The sequence below is a fragment of the Bubalus kerabau genome, chromosome 5, assembly GCF_029407905.1.
Source record: "Bubalus kerabau isolate K-KA32 ecotype Philippines breed swamp buffalo chromosome 5, PCC_UOA_SB_1v2, whole genome shotgun sequence".
Classification (NCBI taxonomy): Eukaryota; Metazoa; Chordata; class Mammalia; order Artiodactyla; family Bovidae; genus Bubalus; species Bubalus kerabau.
In genome coordinates, this window is record NC_073628.1 from 33,733,433 (window position 1) to 33,755,759 (window position 22,327).

Consider the following 22,327-nt stretch of genomic DNA (forward strand, 5'->3'; position numbering starts at 1 on the left):
CTGTAAAACAACCCTGTCAAGTGAAAATCATCCTCTGCATTTTCAGATAAGAAAATAAAGACTAAGACTTACAAGGAAGTTTCCCAAGGTCATACAAGCCTTGTATGACTTCAAAGCGTCTTCCAGTCTATTTTCTCTATTACACCCATTCCCTCTAAAAATAGGCTTGAAAATTAATTGTCGGATCTATAACTAGAAGACTTCCAGCACTAACATGCTAATCTTCCTATTTGTGACAGGCAATAGCTCTCCTTTCCCATCGGGTAACTCCCAATATGCAGTCACTCACAAAGACAGAGCATCCCGCCAGCTCCACTAAAGATTTATACTCCCTGAGGGAGAAAATGAGGCCTTCCTGGCTACACTGCATTAGCCACCCTAATGGACTTGCTTCCATTCATAGTTTTGTAACCACAAAGCAAGCACATGACATCAAGCTTGTTTCCCGTGGGCAGCTTCTCACACATGCAGCTCCAGACCTTCCAGGAACGAGCCAGCACCAGCCTGCCTCCCATCAAGGGCTGTGAGGCTCCAGAAGTCAGAAATATGACAAGGGGCCATGCTGCCAAAACTTGCTACAGCCTAGCAGTCAAGAAAACACAAGTTAAGATTTTATAATCAAAAGATTCTAACCCAGTCCTTGCTAACTGCTGGCAGCACAACCCCGCAAAAGTTACTTTAACTCCAAGCCTCAAACTCCTCATCAGTAAAAAGGAAATAATACTGCCTACTGTGTAGGGTTCTTTTTAGTATTGGTATAACCTCCTCTTTTCTATCTCTGCCTCCAATATAGCATATTTAAAATCAGCAAAATGATACCATCCTTCCTTCCTTACTTACTATTATTTCAACACAGGTTTCTGTCAGCACTGTAAGAGTTTTATATGTACACAACAGAAAGTATGATTTCTTACACTTATATATATATATGTTTTTTAATGTCTGAATCTTTCATAGTTCTTAGCATAAGTGTAGTATAAAGCAAATGATCAGTGAACACTGTGTGAAATAAATATGTGCAGATAAAAGTTAATATATACGTAATTCTTAGTTTATGATGTATTTTTCACATGCATTGCTTCACTCAACTTATTTAACAGTCTTGTGAGGTGTATGCTATCATGCATATTTTATAAAGAAATAAAATTCAAGCTCCAGAGGTCAAACAACTTTTCCAAGCTTTTATAAGTAAGTAAAGGTAAACATCTGGGCTTCCCTTGTGGCTCAGCTGGTAAAGAAGCCACCTGCAATGCGGGAGACCTGGGTTCTTTCCCTGGGTTGGGAAGATCCCCTGGAGAAGGGAAAGGCTACCCACTCCAGTATTCTGGCCTGGAGAATTCCATGGACTTTATACTCCAAGGGGTCACAAAGTGTTGGACACAACTGAGAGACTTTCATTATCCACTAAAGGTAAACATCTAGTTATCTGGTTCTCACATCAAAGAACAATTAATAAATCTTTCAACATAATTTTTTTTGAAGTTGACTTACCCTCAATGGAGCCTCAATATTTGCCTCAGACACTTATAAAAGCCTGACAAGAGCACAGTGATTTATGTGACTTCTCCAGTACATCATGGGGTTTCAACCACCAAACATATACAAGCAGGTCCTAGTAGCCTCCCTCAGAGGAGTCCAACTCTACTTTCATTGGAACAAGAGGTGCCTCTCAAGTTCTGAGCCCCATTAATCTTTGAACTAAGACCTTTCCCAGGTAACTCCCATCCACAACCCACCTGCCAACATTCCTGCTCTGCAACCAAAGAGTACAATGCAAAGAAACTTTAAGCATTCTAGATTTCCTTCCTGGCATCCTTCTGCTGAAGATAAGATCTTGGGTCATCAGGCCTTAGCAATAAGATTACAGATTTCCCAGCTTATGAAACATGAGAGACAAAGAGATGCCTCCAAATGAGAACTTCAATGTCTACCAGAATCCTAGGGACAATGGAAGACCCACTAGATTCGAGACAAGAGACAAGGTTCTAAATCTCTTCTGTATCAGATGTCTCTCCTAAGCACCAAATTTGTAAAAATAACTGTCTACCAGGCAGTTTCACATGGTCTCTCAGGCAGTATCTGACTTCTTCAAATCTATACTTCCTCTGATCACTCACTTGGGCTTCCCAGGTGGTACTAGTGGTAAAGAATCCACCTGCCAACACAAGAGATACAGGTTTGGTCCTCAGGTGGGGAAGACACCATGGAGAAGGAAATGCCAACCCACTCCAGTATCCTTGACTGAAAAATTCCATGGACAGAGTAACCTGGTGGGCTATATTCCATGGGGCCACAAAGAGCAGACACAACTGAGAACACACATACACTCACTTGTGAGTCATCCTCACCAAATTCTGTCAAATCTACTTAAAGTGAAAGTTTAGTTGCTCAGTCATGTCCAACTCTTTGAGACACCATGGATTGCAGACTACCAGGCTCCTCCATCCATGGGATTTTCCAGGCAAGAGTATTGGAGTGGGCTGCCATTTCCTCCTCCAGAGGATCTTCCCAACCCAGGGATCGAACCTGGGTCTCTCACATTGTAGGCAGACACTTTACCGTCTGAGCCACCAGGGAAGTCCCTCAAATCTACTTAAGTACCTCTCAAATACATCACTTTTCCCCATTTATAATGTGCTACCACCTTAGTCCAGACATCATCTCTCACATGGAATTACCCAAAAACCTGCTGAGTCACCTGCTCCACTCTTATCTCTTCCAATCTCTTCTCCACATTGCAGCCACAGTAACTTTCCAAAATCTGTAATTTTCACCATGTTGAAAGACTTCTAGTCTACAATAGTAAGAAACTAGAAGAGTCCCTGTTGATCTAAGAAGGGCTAAAACTTAACAAAAAAGAGTAAGAAACAGTAAAACTGAAGGAGTAGTAGTTGGTGGTGGATACTTACCTCCTGTCCTGTGGCTACATCCATTGCAGTGTACACAGTGCCCGAAGCACTGAACAGGTGTGGGAAAGAAAAAAAAAAAAAACAGGTGTTAGATGAGGTGACATTTGTCAGATGAAGCTCTCCACACACAATCTAGCAATGCAAGTGTTAATAAAAATAGTAGCAAAAAATGATCCTCCCCTCCCCGTTGTCTCTTCGACTCTCATGAAAAGCAGTATGTAGCAGCAAAGAGAATATAGGCTCAAGTGGCCATCAGCAGGTGAGGAAAGAAAGTAGGGACAGAGGAAGAAAGCAGAGAAATTCTGGAATAATGCTACGAAAATGAACATGTCCATTCTAAATGACTAAAAATCTCACTTTATGCCTATAACCATGAACTCTGCATATCTGTGAGTGGTATGCAACAATATTTGTAACCTTACATGACAATGTGTCAGATTTACATGATGTGATTGGAAGAAAATTAAAATCCTATGTACTGCAAAAATGTATCCTTGGTAAGCCCTGTGATTACGCTTCCCAGAGAAGTCATGTCAATTCAGGGAGAAAAGTCACTTTTAAGTTTGCCTGGAAGCCAGAAATTATGGTCATCAGCTTCCAAACTCTTTGGTTAGGATTTTATTGTAGCTACATGTCAGGAAATTGAGATCAAAGATATGGACAATCAAATAAGGACTGGATTCTCTACATTAGCAGTTACTTCCTCATTACTAATCATCCTACCCCTAGCCATCTTCTGTTATAAAATTGATGTCCATATTCCTGTCCCCATTCCCCCTTATCCCACCAGATGTACCATTCTTAAAGGGCAAAATGCCCAGGCCTCACAGGACTGGACATTTTCAGACTGCTTCTCCATGATTACAGAGGAAAGCTACTCAGGCCCACTGGGTAGTACTTAATTGTTTCCAATAGACATATAATTAGACACATGAATTCCAAGTCAAACAAACAAAATTCTTCACTCTTAAAGGGAAAAAAAAATTAAGCAAAAATTATAATAGTATCAATTTATCATATATATGTGATATGTATAGTTTTTTTTAAGATTTTTTTTTATTGAAGGTTAATTGCTTTACAGAATTTTGTTGTTTTCTGTCAAACCTCAACATGAATCAGCCATAGGTATACATTTATCTCCTCTCTTTTGAATCTCCCTCCCAACTCCCTCCCCATCCCACCCCTCTAGCTTGATACAGAGCCCCTGTTTGAGTTTCCTGAGCCATACAGCAAATTCCTGCCGGCTATCTATTTTATATATGGTAACATAAGTTTCCATGTTACTCTTTCCATACATCTCACCCTTTCCTCCCCTCTCCCCATGTCCATAAGTCTATTCTCTATGTCTGTTTCTCCACTGCTGCCCTTTAAATAAATTATTCATTACCATTCTCCTAGATTTAATATATATGTGTTAGAATACGGTATTTATCTTTCTCTTTCTGACTCACTTCACTCTGTATAATAGGTTATAGGTTCATCCACCTCATCAGAAATGACTCAAATGTGTTCCTTTTTATGGCTGAGTAATATTCCATTGTGTATATGTACCACAACTTATTTATCCATTCATCTATCGATGGAAATCTAGGTTGCTATCATGTTCTAGCTATTGTAAATAGTGCTGTAATGAACAATGGGATACATGTGTCTTTTTCTACTTCACTTTCCTCAGGGTACATGCCTAAGAGTGGGATTGCTGGGTCATATGGTGGTTTTATTCCTAGGTTTTTAAGGAATCTCCATACCATCTTCCACAGTAGCTGTATCAATTTACAATCCCACCAACAGAGCAAGAGCATTACCTTTTCTCCATGCTCTCTCCAGCATTTATTGTTTGTAGACTTTTTGATGATGGCCATTCTGACCAGTATAAGGTGATATCTCATTGTGGTTTTGATTTCCATTTCTCTAATAATGAGCAATGTTGAACATCGTTTTATGTGTTGTTAGCCATCTGTGTGTCTTCTTTGGAGAAATGTCTGTTTAGGTCTTTTTCCCACTTTTTGATAAGGTTGTTTGCTTTTCTGGCATTGAGTTGTAGGAGCTGCTTGTATATTTTGGAAATTAATCTTTTGTCACTTGTTTCATTTGCTATTATTTTCTCTCATTCTGAAGGTTGTCTTTTCACCTTGCTTATAGTTTCCTTTGCTGTGTGGAAGCTTTTAAGTTTAATCAGGTCCCACTTGTTTACTTTTGTTTTTATTTCCATTACTCTAGGAGGTGAGTCATAGAGGATCTTGCTTAGATTTATGTACTGAGTGCTCTGCCCATGTTTTCCTCTAAGAGTTTTATAGTTTCTGGTCTTACATTTAGGTCTTTAATCCATTTTGAGTTTATCTTTTTGTACAGTGTGAGGAAGTGCTCTAATTTCATTCTTTTACATGTAGCTGTCCAGTTTTCCCAACACCATTTACTGAAGAGGCTGTCTTTGCCCCATTGCATATTCTTACCTTCTTTGTCAAAAATAAGGTACCCCTTGGTGCATGGGTTTATTTCTGGGCTTTCTATCTTGTTCTATTGGTCTATATTTATGTTTTTGTGCCAGTACCATACTGTCTTGATGACTGTAGCTTTGTAGTATAATCTGAAGTCAGGAAGGTTGATTCCTCCAGCTCCAGTTTTCTTTCTCAAGACTGCTTTGGCTATTTAGGGTCTTTCATGTTTCCATATGAATTGTGAAAATTTTTGTTCTAGTTCTGTGAAAACTGCCATTGGTAATTTGATAGGGATCGCACTGAATTTGTAGATTGTGTTTGGTAGTATAGTCATTTTCACAATATTGATTCTTCCTACCCAGGAATGGAGTATCTCTCCATCTGTTTATGTCATCTTTGATTTCTTTCATTAGTGTTTTATAATTTTCCGTGTACAGTCCTATCCTAGAGAATGTTCCATGTGCACTTAAGAAGGTGTATTCTTCTGCATTTGGATGGAGTGTCCTAAAAATATCAATGAGATCCATCTCATCTAATGTATCATTTAAGATTTGTGTTTCCTTATTAATTTTCTGTTTTGATGATATGTCCATTGGTGTGAGTGGGATGTTAAAGTCTCCTACTATTATTGTGTTACTGTCAATTTTTCCTTTTATGTCTTTTAGTGTTTGTCTTATGTATTGAAGTGCTGCTATGTTGGGTGCATAGATATTTACAATTGTTATGTTTTCCTCTTGGTTGATCCCTTGATCATTATGTAGTGTCCTTCCCTATCTCTTGTAATATTCTTTATTTTACGGTCTATTTTGTCTGATATGAGGATTGCTACTCCAGCTTTCTTTTGTTTCCCATTTGCATGGAATATATTTTTTCACCCTTTCACTCTCAGTATATATGTGTCTTTAGTTCTGAAGTGTGTTTCTTGTAGACAGCACAAATATGGGTCTTGTTTTCATATCCATTCTGCCAGTCTGTGTCTTTTGGTTGCAGCATTTAATCCATTTACATTTAAAGTAATTATTGATATATATGTTCCTATTGCCATTTTCTTAATAGAATGGGGTTAATTTTATAGATCTTTTTTCTTCGCTTGTATTTCTTGACTATATAAGTCCCTTTAACATTTGTTGTAAAGCTAGTTTGGTGTACTGAATCATCTTAACTTCTGCTTGTCTGAAAAGGTTTTTATTTCTCCATCAATTTTGAATGAGATCCTTGCTGAGTACAACAATCTTGGTTGTAGATTTTCCCTTTCAGTACTTTAAATATATTCTGCCATTCCCTTCTGGAGAAGGAAATGGAAACCCACTCCAGCACTCTTGCCTGGAGAATCCCATGGACAGAGGAGACTGGTAGGCTACAGTCTATGTGGTCACTAAGAGTCCGACACAACTGAGCAACTTCACTTTCACTTTTCGCTTTCATGCATTGGAGAAGGAAATGGCAACCCACTCCAGTATTCTTGCCTGGAGAATCCCAGGGACAGGGGAGCCTGGTGGGCTGCCGTCTATGGGGTTGCACAGAGCTGGACACAACTGAAGCGACTTAGCAGCAGCAACAGCAGCATTCCCTTCTGGTCTGCAGAGTTTCTGCTGAAAGATCAGCTGTTAAGAATATGGGGTTTCCCTTGTATGTTACTTGATGCTTCTCCTTGCTGCTTTTAATATTCTTTCTTTATGTTTAGTCTTTGTTAGTTTGATTAGTTGGAGAAGGCAATGGCACCTCACTCCAATACTCTTGCCTGGAAAATCTCATGGACGGAGGAGCCTGGTAGGCTGCAGTCCATGGAGTCGCTAAGAGTCGGACACGACTGAGCGACTTCACTTTCACTTTTCACTTTCATGCATTGGAGAAAGAAATGGCAACCCACTCCAGTGTTCTTGCCTGGAGACTCCCAAGGACGGGGGAGTCTGGTGGGCTGCCGTCTATGGGGTTGCACAGAGTCGGACATGACTAAAGCAACTTAGCAGCAGCAGCAGTTTGATTAGTGTGTGTCTTCGTGTGTTTCTCCTTGGGTTTATCCTGTATGGGACTCTGTACTTCTTGGACTGATTGACTATGACTGACTATGACTTCCTCTTCCATGTTGGGGAAATTTTCATCTATAATCTCTTCAAAAATTTTCTCATACCCTTTCTTTTTCTCTTCTTCTTTTGGGACCCCTGTAATTTGAATGTTGGTGCATTTGATATGGTCCCAGACATCCCTGAGACTATCCTCAGTTCTTTTCATTCTTTTTACTTTATTCTGCTCTTCAGAAGTTATTTCCACCATTTTATCTTCCAGTTTACTGATTCGTTCTGCTTCAGATATTCTGCTAGTGATTCATTCTAGAGTATTTTTAATTTCAGTAATTGTTTTGTTTGTCTCTGTATGTTTATTCTTTAATTCTTCTAGATCTTTGTCAATTGATTCTTGCATTTTCTCCATTTTGTTTTCAAGGTTTCTGATCATCTTTACTATCATTATTCTGAATTCTTTTTCAGGTAGTTTGACTATTTCCTCTTCATTTACTTGGACTTCTGTGTTTCTAGTTTGTTCCTTCATTTGTGTAGTATTTATCTGCCTTCTCGTTATTTTTTTCTTAACTTATTGTGTTTGAGGTCTCCTTTTCCCAGGCTTCAAGGCTGAATTCTTTCTTCCTTTTGGTTTCTGCCCTCCTAAGGTTGGTCCAGTGGTTTGTGTAAGCTTTGTATAGGGTGAGATTTGTGCTGAGTTTTTTGTTTGTTTGTTTTTCCTCTGATTGGCAAGGCTGAGGTGGTAATCCTGTCTACTGATGACTAGGTTTATATTTTTGTTTTGTTTGTTGTTTAGATGAGGCATCCTGCACAGGGTGCTACTGGTGGTTGGGTGATACCAGGTCTTGTACTCATGTGGTTTCCTTTGTGTGAGTTCTCACTATTTGATACTTCCTAGGGATAGTTCTCTGGTAATCTAGGGTCTTGGAGTCAGTGCTCCCACTCCAAAGGCTCAGGGCTTGATCTCTGGTCAGGAATGAAGATTCTACAAGTAGTCTGTTATGGCATTAAGTGAGATTAAAACAAATATCCAAAAACGAGAAATCAAAGATAAACCCCAGACAAATGGCAGTTACAAAATCAGGCAAATAATAAATAAAATAAATGGAATATACACATATACATATATACCCAGGAGCAAAGTCAAAACAGTCCAACAAAAATAAAGTCCAGTAGATTGACCCAGCAAACAAAGGAAATCAAAAATTATATTTACCAGTTAAGAACAAAATTAACTAAAGTGCAAACTGGAAAACAAAACTAAAGCAAGGTGCCAAGTGGGGAATAAAGCAATGAAAACAAAAATAACAAATATGTTGAGGGGAAAGGAAAGAAAAAAAGAAATAATAGATATGCAAAGTTAAATAGAGATAGATGAAGAAGATTTATATACATTAAAGATTAACTGCAAGGGGAAAAGAACAGTAGGAAAGGCAAACAAAGGAATAAATATAGAAAAAATATAATAGATTTTTAAAAATTAAAATCATAAAAAAGATAAAAGAAGAAAAAAAAAAATCAGAAGAAAAAAAATAAGGAAACTTCCACAGAACTGCAAAAGTCCAATGTAGAAGCAGAGGTTTATAACAGGAATAAAAAGTGTGACTGTCAGAATGACCATCATCAAAAAGTCTACAAATAATAAATGCTGGAGAGGGTATGGAGAAAAGGGAACACTCTTGCATTGCTGGTGGGAATGTAAACTGATACAGCCACTATGGAATATGGTATGGAAACTCCTTAAAAAGCCAGGAATAAAACCACCATATGACCCAGCAATCCCACTCCTAGGCATATACCCTGAGGAAATCAAAACTGAAAAAGACACATGTACCCCACTGTTCACTGCAGCTCTATTTACAATAGCTAGAACATGGAAGCAACTTAGATGCCCATCAACAGATGAATGGACAAAGAAGTTGTGGTATATATATACAATGGAATATTACTCAGCCATAAAAAGGGACACATTTGAATCTGTTCTGAGGTGGATGAAACTACAGCCCATTATATAGTGAAGTAAGTCAGAAAGAGAATATAAATATCGTATACTGACATATATATATGGAATCTGAAGAGATGACACTGATGAATGATTTTCAGGGTGGCAATGGAGAAACAGATATAGAGAACAGACCTATGGACAAGGTGGGAGGAGAGGAGGGAGAAGGGGAGATGTATGGAGAGAGTAACATAGAAATTTACAATACCATGTGTAAAACAGATAGCCAAGGGGAATTTGCTGCATGACTCAGAAAACTCAAACAGGAGTTCTGCCACAGGCTGAAGGGTGGGGTGGAGAGGGACATGGGAGGAGGTCTGGGAGGGAGGGGACATGGATATACCTATGGCTGATTCTTGGTGATGTATGACAGAAAACCACAAAATTCTGTAAAGCAATTATCCTTCAATTTAAAAAAAAGAAACATTAAAAAAAAGTGAATATATGTATAACTGATTCACTGTGCTGTACAGCAGAACACTGTAATTACAACATTGTAAACCACCTATATTCCAATAAAAATTTAAGGATAAAAAAAATGACAGAATATACACATATACATATACACCCATAAGCAAAATCAAAACAGTCCAACAAAAATAAAGTACAATAAATTAACCCAGCAAACAAAGGAAACCCAAAATTACATCTACCAGAACAAAACTAACGAAAGCACAAACTGGAAAACAAAACTAAAGCAAGGTGCCAATTGGGGACTAAAGCAATGAAAATAAAACTAACAAATATATTGAGAGGAAAGGGAAGAAAGGAAAGAATCAATATGCAAAGTTAAATAGAGGTTGATAAAGAAGATTTATATACATTAAAGATTAACTGCAAAGGGAAAAGAACAGTAGGAAAAGCAAACAAAGGAATAAATGTAGAAAAAATAATATTTTTTAAAAATTAAAATTAAAAGAAAGAGAAAAGAAAAAAGAAAAAAATGGAAAACACCACAGAACTGCAAAAGCCCAATGTAGAGACAGAGGTTTATAACAACAATATAAAAAGTCACTGAGGAAAAAAAAAAAAAGAAGTTCAAAAGCTTAATTAGATTTCATAGTGCCAATAAAATTGACAACAACAGAGGGGGGAAAAAGAAAAAAAAAAAATCCAAAAGAATCTACAGAACAAGTCAAAAGATAATAATAAATGTTTTTCTTGAATGATTGCTCTCACTGGGAGTCACAGTCCACCTCACCTCTCTAGGATTCGCTCCAACACTGTACTGATCTCTGTACCTGCTGTGGGGGCAGCTCAGATTCTAATCTGGTCCTACTCCTGTGTGTTCTTGCCTCCAATGTCCACAGCTATCAGAACCAGTGCATTTTCTTTTGCAGGAGTTCTCAATGTCCTTTTATATATTCCATAGAATATATAAAAGTCTGACTAGTTGACCATGTGGATTTAATCTGCAGCTTGAACAGCTGGTGGGAAGGTTTGGGGTCTTCTTCCTTAGCCACATTGCCCCTGGATTTCAATTGTGGTTTTATTTCCACCTCTGCATGTGGGTCGTCCACTGGGGTTTGCTCCTGAGGCTGCTCTGGAGGACTTGGGTTTGCCCCTGTGAGGGCCAGGTGTGGAGGTGGTAAGCTGCTTGGGTTGCAGGAGTTCTGGCAGCACCAAGTACTCAGGGGAGTTGGAGGCTAGGGCAGCAGGAAATATAGTGCTCTCGAAAGGTATGGCAACCAGTATTAGCCAATATGCTCCAATATTCTTGCCTGTAGAAACCCTCTCCCTAACAGAGAAGCCTGGCAGGCCACAGATTACAGAGTCACAAAGAGTTAAACACTACCGAAGTGATCCTGTGCGAACAGATGCAAGACATTTTTTGCCTGTGGCAGCTCTGCCCCATTGAGAGTTGAGTGGGAAGGTGATGCAGTTGCTTGGCTTGAGGGGACCCTGGCGGTGCCAAGTGTGCAGGGATACAGACTGCCTCTGCAGCAGGAGTTATGGCCCTATCAGAGTCTTTTTTCGAGCCTCTAACAGCTGGCTATCAGAAGGCCTCTTTGGCCAGTCTTTCTCCATAGCTCCGTCCATTCAGGCACTTAGAAGGCTCCCTTGCCTGGGGTCCTACCCTGTTGTTCAGCGCATCAGGCACATAGAGGGGCCCCCCCCGTGGCTGGGGTCCTATTCTGTAGACCAGCACGTCAGGCACTTAAAAGGGCACCCTGGGTGGGGGTCCTACTCTGTAGTTCAGTGTGTCAGGCATTTGATGGGCCAGCCTTTCTATTGTCCAGCAGCTGATATTGGCATGTGTAGAGAGAGAAGCTATGGTGATGGCTCCACCCCTCTATGCGTGACTCAGCACTATCATCTTGCTTCCACGGCTGCCTGGCTTTCCTCCACCAGCATTTCCCACCACTATCTCCTCCCTCACATCCCCTCCATTTGTCTCTCTGTAGTCAACAGCAGCCCTCGCCCTGGGACTGCTCCACAATCCCTAAACTCCAACTCCCAGCCACTATGCCTTCCAGGGGACCTGCATCCCTGTCCAGGGTATGTACGGCTGTAGCAAGGACTGTCTGATTCTTATTTAAGCTGCCACAGATCAGCTATTTCACTCTCAGCCTTAAATGTGTCTCCTCTGGCTCAGACAATTGCCCCAATGTGGGGACTGGACCCTTGCTTCAGTTCCCCCACTGGCTGAGGGTCCAGTCCTACTAACACTCCCGTTTCTCCCCCTAGTTGCTTTATCCTACCGAGTTTTGCATGGTTCTATATATTCCTTCCAGAGAAGGCAATGGCACCCACTCCAGCACTCTTGCCTCGAAAATCCCATGGATGGAGGAGCCTGGTGGGCCACAGTCCATGGGGTCGCTAAGAGTAGGACACAACTGAGCGACTTCACTTTCACTTTTCACTTTCATGCATCGGAGAAGGAAATGGCAACCCCACTCCAGTGTTCTTGCCTGGAGAATCCCAGGGATGGGGGAGCCTGGTGGGCTGCCGTCTATAGGGTCGCACAGAGTCGGACACAACTGAAGCGACTTGGCGGCAGCAGCAGCAGCATATGTTCCTTCCACTGGTCAGGCACTCCTGTCCACTCTCAGCTGGAATTCTGCATGCACTTCTGTGTCTGAAGGCGTATTCCTGACGTATCCATGGAGAGAGATGTACTCTACATTCACCTACTCTGCCATCTTGTTTCTTCTAAGATTTTTTTAGGTGGACTATGATTTTTGTTTGTTTGTTTCTGTTTTGTTTTGTTTTTTTGGCCCTGAGGAATGTGAGATCTTAGCTCCCCAACTGCAACCAGGGGTGCAGTATTGAACCTGCACCCCTCCATTGGAAGGCGAAGTGTTAACAACCGGACCACCAGGGAAATACTCCATGTATAGTTTTAAAATAATGGAATGTGGAAACACCAGCATAGGTGCTTAATAAGTACTGCAGTCCTCTCTCAGCACTAACATACCTGTCAAATAAGCAAGGAGAAATCTTTTGCAGATAGTGCCTATTTATGGGCCACATACATCTGCATATGCATATATATAAAATATATAATCAACAGTTTGGGAGGTAAAAGACCCTGAATCCACAATCCCTCTCCCTTAAATGAAGAAACTGATGTCCAGAGATAGGACCTGACTTATCCACACTTATCTGTGTACCTTTCTTCTACATTCTTAGTATCTCAATGTAATTAGCTTAAGAAAATACCATCCCAGATTACTCAGAGGCAAGGAAAATAATGTCTTCTCAATGTGTTAACTACCTTATACTAGGTCAGACTCACAAAAGCATGTCTAATAGCAGAAGCACTGGACCAGGGAAAAAGGAGATCCACTCAAGTCCAGGGCTACTTTGAGGATTAAACTGAACAACAGATGCAAATAACAGTTGTAAGCTATAGAATACTGTACAAATACAACATCAGTATACTATGCATTACTTTATCTTATTTCAGAAGTTCTTAGATATATAAGAAAGAAACCTGAGGAATTCCCTTGCATTCCAGTGGTTAAGAATCCATCCTCCAATGCAGGGGATTCGGGTTTGATCCCTGGCTGGGGAACTGAGATCCCACATGTCTCAGGGTAACTAAGCCCATATGCCTCAACTAGAGAGCCCATGTACTGAAAACTACGAAGCCCATGCACCACAACTACAGAGCCCACACACTCTGGAGACTGCACAACACAACTAGAGAGAAGCCACCATTCTGCACCTAAAAATCCCACATGCTGCATGGAAGATCCTATGTGCCACAACTATGGTGCCACAATTTTTGATGCCCTGATGCATCAAAAATTTAAAAAGAAAGAAAAAACAGAAAACTTCAATGACTTCATTAACAACAATGTTTTCATTCATGTAACACTGAGAGCTTTCTACAAGCCAGATACTTTTTTCAGTTTCTTTTTAATTTTAGCTTTGGGTATCTCTATAGAAATCTCATTCTTTTTCTTTTTTATATAAAGGCATAACTTACCTAAACTAATCTGCACAAATCTTAAGTATACAACTTGATGATTTTTCAATATGTACACACCTACATGTTCACCATCAACCCCTCAAAGTTCCCTCATGCTACTTCCTAATCCTCCCAGACACAACCATTATTCTGACTTACATTAGCATGTATTAGTTCTGCCTGTTCTTTAACTTCATATAAAAAAATCACACAGTATTTGCTCTTTTATATCTGGCTTCTCTTGCTCAAAAACACTTTTAAGATGTATCACAGTATATTATAATTTTTTGTTTGTCTGCCTATCTCCTTCTGTAGATATGAGGGTCTCTCTGAAAGCAGATACGGGCCTATTCATAGCTGTACTTGTGGCACAGTATCTAACAGAGATTCAGCCAAGATTTGCTGAATCGTACACTGAGGTCAGAATACAAGATGCAGAAAAGGAACCAGAGAGTAAGAGATATGATTTCTGTCATCCACTAGAAAAACAGGTCCCATATACTAGCAGAAGAGTCTGTGAGTTCTGTCTTTCATTTCATATTAGTGCTAGTAAGTCTCAGCACCAGGTAAACAAGGTTAATATGGAAAAGCAGAGCTATAATTTGGGAAGAAGGTTTTTGTGCTAAGAAAATAAATGGTTTTCGCACTCTCAATGCAGGGATATTTTTAGCAACAATGTTAGCTAATGGCACATCTCACATATTAAAACATAATTCTGGAAGCCTGAGATCAGCCTAATAAAACACCTTCAGATGGGTGAGGGGTGAGGTGGAGAATGAAGAAAAAGGTTTATAAGAGGCAAAACAAAAGCAAAATCATATATATATCAGCACATATGATTTTAAGTCATTTTTCTAGGGAAACAAAAGGCGCCTACTAACCCTTGTCCAATCTTCTCAAACCGTGTGTATTTCTTCTTAGGATCACCCACACTCACTATGCTGCCTTTAAAAGAAACAGAGAACATAAATCAGTTTTTCCCAGATCAACAATACAAAACAAGCTCCATGTTCCCCCAACTCTGAGCCAGCAAAGATTAAAGAACTATCTCCAATACCCTAAAACCACACTAAGGTGCTTAGATTTCCCTCTTAAGTTTCAACCAAAAGTTTCACCTCCTTACCACTTTTATTAATAGTACCCTAATCCATTTCTAATCTCCTAAAAGTTATTCATTCATTTTTAAATTCATCAATTCAATAAACATTTTCTAATTTTAATATGCTCACTTATTATGCACTAAGCCCTAGGTTGAGTGTAACAAATGAAGATCCAGTTAATGGACCCAACAGATGAGACCCAGTTAAGACAGTCTCTGCTCTCAAGAAGCTGTAATCTCATACAGGAAACAGACACCATGTATAAAGTTCCATGAACATATAATAATTGCTGTGATACAGAAAGAAGCAAAAATATAGACCAGGAAGGCCTCAGAAGGGAAATGAACCTGCACTAATTTTTCCAGGGAGAGAAAGTCAAGAAGGGGTTACAAAAAAAGTATTTTAAGTGCAAAAACACAGAGGTATGAGAAAGTTCACAGCTTCAAAAAAAAAAAAGTCTTCTGAAGATGGTAAAACTGAGCCTCACTAAAGGGAAGATACTTCCCCTCAAGGTCACACAGCAAAGTGGTGTCAGAGTTAAGATTAGGAGTTCAGGTTTGGTCTTCCACTCCAAAGTGCTTTCCAATAATATCAATTACTAGGATTTTATACTTTTCAAACACATTATCTCATTTGATTTACAAATGAGACAGGGACTAACATTCCTATTTACAAGATGAGAAAAAGGAGGGCCAGGGAACAGTAGAAAATTACCCAAGACCCAAGTTAATGACTGTGCTAGGGCTTCAACCCAAGGGTCCTTAACTCTCAGGCCAATCTGTTTTTGCATAATCCTATGTTCTAAGTATCCTAAAGTATCTAAAGTATCCTTAAAAAAAATCTGATTCAGAGAAAAAGAATACATACAGGAGTAAACAGATGCCAAGGTAAGTGGCTTTTCTTATTTCATCATTTCATAGAAGGGCTCTGGGTAAGGGCGAGGCTTCCCTGGTGGCTCAGACAGTAAAGAAATCTACCTGCAATGCAGAAGACTCAGGTCCCATCCTGGGGGCAGGAAGATCCCATGGAGAAGGGAATGGCTACTCACTCCATACTCTTCCCTGGAGAATTTCATGGACAGAAGAGCCTACTGGGCTACAGTCCATGGGATTGCAAAAAGTTGGACATGACTGAGCAACTAACACTGGGCAAGGGCAACTTTGGAAAGAGTGAAAATTTTTTTAAAAAGTCAAATAAGAATTATCAGGATGAAATCAAAAGCCACTAAGCTAAGGAACCAGAAACCTCAGCTTTAGAAAGCAATGCCAGTGGGCAGACTTCACCAGATCAGTCACATCAAATCTTCTTTAGAAGTAGATAAGTTCAAAGAATAAATCAAAAGCCTTCTCAGATGGCTTTTTCAAGCCTACAGGCCAACCCATTCCTTTCTTCTCATATGAATTCTCCTGCAGATTACTTAAAAAGAGAAACAAGCTGCCCTAATAACTCTCATCACTAAAAAGCAAAATGGGAGTTCCCACCTGACTGCAAGAAATAGCATGCTCTGATTACAGGAGCACAAGCTGCATGCTAATTCCAGATCTGTCACTTTTTGGCTGCATGAATTTTTGCAGAGCATTTAGCATTCCTAGCCTCAAATAACTTAACTGCAAAAAATAAGGATTATAATGTCTGTCTTCACAGGGCTAAAATAAGGAATAAATGTTCATTTGGTACATATTGCAGGCTCACAAAATGTTAGTTTCCCTTCCTTCTTTTTCTACAACCAAATGGCAGCCAACAGAAACATCAATAACCAACATAGCACTCTTCCTCACCAGGTTTACACAAGACCTCAGTCTTTCTCAACACAACCTTTCAGATTATATTGTAAGTAAAAGCTATTTGTCATCTCCATAAGCCATGCCTGTGGTAAGTGATTCCCAGCCTTTGAAGTGGGCTATTCACATACTCTCTCATCATATTCCCATCCTAACATAGCATCTAATCAGGGCTGGTGAGACAGAGGAGGTGGGTGTAGGGACGGGTGAGAAGAGGCACAGTCTGGCAAGATATAAAGCACAGCCACCACTGACATACACCTAGCACAGAACCTAGATCTTTATAGCAATAGAATTCTCTTTGTGCTCAACCAGTCACATACCAGAGGGAAATTAAAAAACCTACAAAGTGCTTACGTAATTTCTCCAAGATCTCCTCATCAGACATCTTAGGCTTCTTCTTCTGCTTCTCAGTATTCCGAGTCAGAGCATCAGGTGGAGTGGTATTATTCTCAGTAGGTGAAATGGGAGATGTAGCCACATCCCGAGTTGGAGTAACAGGAAGTGGTTCAATCACAGACCGTGTGTATACCTGCATTGTTGGTGCAAACATTTGGTGAGGCCAGCCTCTCTTAGATTTATGTGTTAGAACACCCAAAGAAGAACAAATCTCAGTAAACTCATCTCTTCTACACCTTTGGGGTGCCATTGCCTTCTCCATAGAGTTGCTAATGAAGAGTATCCTATGATACTCTTCCTCTACGCCCAGGCTGTGAGAATGGAATGATCTTCCTTGCTCTCACTTTTTACAACAAGGGTTAGTGAGAGTCTGAGCACTTAAAATAATCAATATAAGCTACACAACTCTCACTATAAAGAGTTTAAAGGACATCCTATCATTAGATGGGAATCCCCTTCATCTGTAAAATTCTGTTCTTTCCCAAGCTGAAATGAATATCCTGTATTCCTACAGTACTTTTCACTGCTAATACAACACTGAACATTACCTTCATTTGAGTTACTCCCTCTTTAAATCCTGAATGCTCACAGAGAAAAAACTGCAATTGTTCTTCTTTAAGAGGCCATGGGATACAGTTATTTAGATTACAGACTCTGGAATCTGCCAGACTTAAATTCCAAATCTTATTCTTACCATTTGTATGACTTCGGGCAGACTACTTAACTTTTCTATGCTTTAGTTTCCTTGTCTGTAAAATAGTGATGTTAGTGATACTTATCTTATAGAGTTGCTGCTGCTGCTGCTACTGCTAAGTCACTTCAGTCATGTCTGACTCTGTGCGACCCCACAGACGGCAGCCCACCGAGCTCCCCCGTCCCTGGGATTCTCCAGGCAAGAACACTGGAGTGGGTTGCCATTTCCTTCTCCAATGCATGAAAGTGAAAAGTGAAAGTGAAGTGGCTCAGTCGTGTCTGACTCTTAGCCATCCCATGGACTGCAGCCCACCAGAATTATCTGTCCATGGGATTTTCCAGGCTAGAGTACTGGAGTGAGGTGCTGTTGCCTTCTCCATAGAGTTGCTAATAAACCATAAATAAACTAATTAATGTGTGAAATAAGCAGCACCACATTCAGGAGATATTAAGCTTTCAAATTTCGGCTAATATTATTATACTGCCTATTCATTCATTTACTTAATAAGCATTTACTGATAATCTGTTCTTTGCCTTGCTGTACAAAATGCTGCCCCATCCACTATTTCTGTGAAGGAAGTCTTGGAGAAAGTCCTAACTAGGCAGAAAGGACAAATATCAGAAAAAAAGAACAATCTATATACTACTGAGGTTCAGAAGAAGTGATCACATGATCTACTGCCCATCCCCAAGAGATGCTTCAAGGCATTTATCACTTTTTTCATAAAAACATCACAACAATTTTTGAGTTAGTCTAAAGACTTCCCTATAGCTCAAACGGTAAAGAATCTGCCTGCCATGCAGGAGACCAGGGTTCGATTCCTGGGTTGGGAAGTTCCTCTGGAGAAGAGAATGGCAATCCACTCCAATATTCTTGCTTGGAGAATTCCATGGACAGAGAAGCCTGGTGGTCTACAGTCCACGGGTGGTCTACAGTTGCAAAGAGTCGGACACGGCTGAGTGACTAACACACACACACACAAAAGCTCTATGAAGACAGAGAATCTGACTCGTTCATCACTGCGCTTCTGTATCTAACCAATCATCTAACAAAAAGTAAGCATTCAGGTAAAAGTTTCATGAATCACAGAACAAATAAATGGGGTTCTTCAGCCAGATCTTGAAGGATGGACATGGTTACAATAGGCAGAAATGGAAGAGAACTTTCCACTAACTTATTGCTAGTGGAAATAGCAATAAGTTGAAACATTGAGATCAGACACTATTGTTTCTTTACTGACTACTCCAGCATAGTGATTCCTTAATTTTCTATTCTGGCACATGTAGACAAACTATACCCCTGGCACCTAAACATGAATTTCATGCCTTGTCCTCCTCCTTTGGTTCTGACATGGCTCCTTGAGGGGAAGAAATCTGCCTTTTCCTTCTCTAACATTCTCTTTTTCTGGCTCCCAGAATAGGTCTGCTCATATAAAAAAAGGCCACTATGCTATGCTGGAATATAACCTGGACCTGGGGTAAATTACCTGCTTTCAGTTCTGGCTATTTTGCTTATACTCTTTGGATAGATCAATTTACCTCTCCAAATCTCAACTTCTTCTTCTTTTATAAATTAGGAATTAACAGTATCTTTTTAGAGAGGAATGCTATGAAGATCAAATTTATCAGTTCATTCAATACTGCCGTTCTAAAACCCTTTAAGAACTATGTTAATCACTGCAAACACACACATATATATGTGTGTGTGTGTATACATATATACACACACATACATATCCTCTACATATACATACACAGACACACATATATATTTCCTCTACTTGTAAGGAATTCATGGTTTAATGGGAAAATTTTTTTAAATGAACACGCTTGCAAATCAAAAAAACCTTTCCAATGTGACATCTCTGGACAGCTCTCTGATTCTGAAGCTCATTATCCTTAAAGTGACTTTGTAACCTATAGAAGCAGTGATTCCACAGATTCTGCTTATAAATTATAATTCTAAAAGGTCATCTAATCCCCTTGAATTGCCTCCACAGCATCTCCCATACTCAGTCAACCAACATCTGCTTGAATACTTCCATGAATTCTCTAGTTCAGAGACAATCTTCTTTGAATTACCACAGAGTTTAAGCCCTAAATCATTCTCTTGTCATAATAAAAAGTCCAAACAAAGAAACACTAGTAGTATCATCTAATGATAGATCAGTGCTCAGTGATGCTAAATCATGTAAAACGCAGATTATGCAAAGTGAGGGCAAAGGGACCATGGCTATTATGAAATGCAAGAACCTCAAAGGAAGTTAAATAAAAATCACTGCCAATATCCAGCATCAAAATGTACTCCTGATGTCCAGGATATTAATAGCACTAATGTTTACAAATTCTCTTGAGTCTTTCAGTATCATCAATAATGTCTTAAGAGCCTGAACACTGGACATTTAACAGAGAAGAAACGATCTATAGCAGGCTAATTTGTTGCTTCCTAGGAGACTGGAACAATTTATGTTACTTCTACACTAAGTAACATTAATTCTGCATATCTTCCTGCCTGTAAAGAAAGTAGGGCTAAGTTGGTATGAAGACCAACTATTTAGGACACCTTGGGACTATCTGCAAATCAACGATAAATAAATACACCACTTCCTGTCTTTAGTCATACAGAAAGTACCTTTCAGTCAAGGTAATTTGGTTATTTCACCACCTCCAAAATCTCAGGACCCCTACTAGAGTATTAAACTTCTAGACCTTGGTACCCATCCCTTACTCCCCACCTCCAAACTCTAATAAGTCACAAAGACTCACAGATTTTGTGTGCTCTGGGCGTGGAGCAATCACTGGGGGTGGGGTACCATCATCATCATCATCTTCATCTTCTGAAACTGGTGGCACTGCAGGGGTCTCAGACACCGCCTTCACATTCTGCACAGTGACAAAAGCCAGATACGTTAGGTTAAGCCAACATGGAACTTAAACTACCAGGGTCACCAATCTCCCAGAAGAAACCTTCTCCTGACACTCTTTCTGAAACACACATCAGCCTCCAAGCTCTCCACCTTGTTCCTAGCCTCAGGAACTCAGTCATCTCCCCTCTCTTCTTTTAGCTACCACTCCCCTTTCAGTCCCTGGAGGGCTTCCTTCTCCCACCCAAAGCCTAATTGTGGATGGGGAAACCAACTGACAGCTTCTCTACCTGCCTACGCCAAACCAAACCCTGAAGACAAGCTCATATTTCCTGCTTCTCTATGAATTTTACTCTCTGTGCTGAAGAGAGGATAAAGTACAATAAAGTAGGAAAGGGATCAAAAGTTCAGAATTTTACAAAGCTTATCATTATAATTCTGTAGTCCTTTCTGATATGGTAAGTAGAAGTTCTGAAAAGTCTTTGCCTCTCCTTTTCCTTCTTTACCAAAATATATTGCATCCCTTATGTTATCAGGTACCCTCACCTCAACCTGCAGATACAGAACATCAGGAGACCCTTGTCACAAGAAGCAATGAGATTTTCCCCAGATCAGATGCTACCTATTTCCTTAAGCTTCTGCCCTGTCTTGGAATGATCCTTACCAGCACCACTAATTGAATCTGCTATAACCTCAGAAACTTGATTTTCCCACGTAAACTATAACAAAGCCAGGCCAAGACTGGCAGGTTTCAGGGCAAGTCCAGGCAAAAAGATCATACCATTACTGTTTATAACACATGTTCAAGAGATAAAATAGCTCCAAAATATGAGATTTTTGATAGAGATTAAATGGTTATAGTATAGGACCAGAGAAGCTATAGAGATCTTTTAGTAGATATTTATATAATTCAACAGTTACAGATTATTTTCAGAGCATCTACTTTGTGCTCAGTAAGATACTGTGATGAATGTTTTTGATATAAATGTACAAAGATGAAAAAGATGATCCAAGTCCTAAAAGTAGCTCACCATCTGATGCAGGAGATAGACAGACGGACAATTCCCCTTCTGCTGCCATTTGAGGTCGCTGGAGAGAGGAATGTCAGAACAACATGGGCTAAGCGCAGGAACTTATTTAGTTGAATATTATACTGGAGTTATGTGTGGGAGAGTGGCCTTTACCACATTTGACATACTAAGTAAGGAAAGTTGGCATCCTCATAGATTATAACAGGACCTCCAGTGCAGGACATAACTTAAAAACTGTCAGCGACAGGCATTTGTAAGCAACTAGTTTTAGTGACTACAGGCAATGAATCCATCCTCTCGGCTTCAAGTTTCATCACTTGAGGAATGTGGAGGTGGGGACTGGTAAAATTTGAGGGGTGCCCTTAAGTCACTTTCAGTTCTAAAATCCAATAGAGGTTCTTTCCCTGTGAAAGCACATATTTTGATACTTTTCCACTCTAATTTGTTTTCTCCTTATATTCCACTCAACAAAATTTAACTAGGAACCCAAAATGAGAATACAGTTAACTCAGCAGCCTCTCCATCCTCTTGGGGGCCTAGGGCTACCCACTGTAGACTATAAACACCAAGTTTGTTGCTTCCTAAAACTGTGGAGGAGGGGATTTCATCACCTTCCTTAGCAACACATTCTGGGTTCCACACGTGATGGCTTTGGGTGGTTGTATTAACGACTAC

General features: G+C 39.8%; 1 protein-coding gene across 8 annotated transcripts in view; it reads right to left on the reverse strand.

The window, feature by feature from the left end:
* The window catches only part of PAK1 (p21 (RAC1) activated kinase 1), a 170,644-nt gene that overhangs the window by 24,044 nt on the left and 124,273 nt on the right, over positions 1-22,327 (reverse strand). For all 8 annotated transcript variants that reach the window (XM_055581397.1, XM_055581396.1, XM_055581399.1 and 5 more), the window contains 4 exons: positions 20,524-20,640; positions 17,023-17,197; positions 14,666-14,729; positions 2,910-2,958 (listed from right to left, as the gene is read on the reverse strand). In XM_055581397.1, coding sequence (XP_055437372.1) covers positions 2,910-2,958; positions 14,666-14,729; positions 17,023-17,197; positions 20,524-20,640 — 405 coding nt within the window. The remainder of the gene's footprint in view (positions 1-2,909; positions 2,959-14,665; positions 14,730-17,022; positions 17,198-20,523; positions 20,641-22,327) is intronic.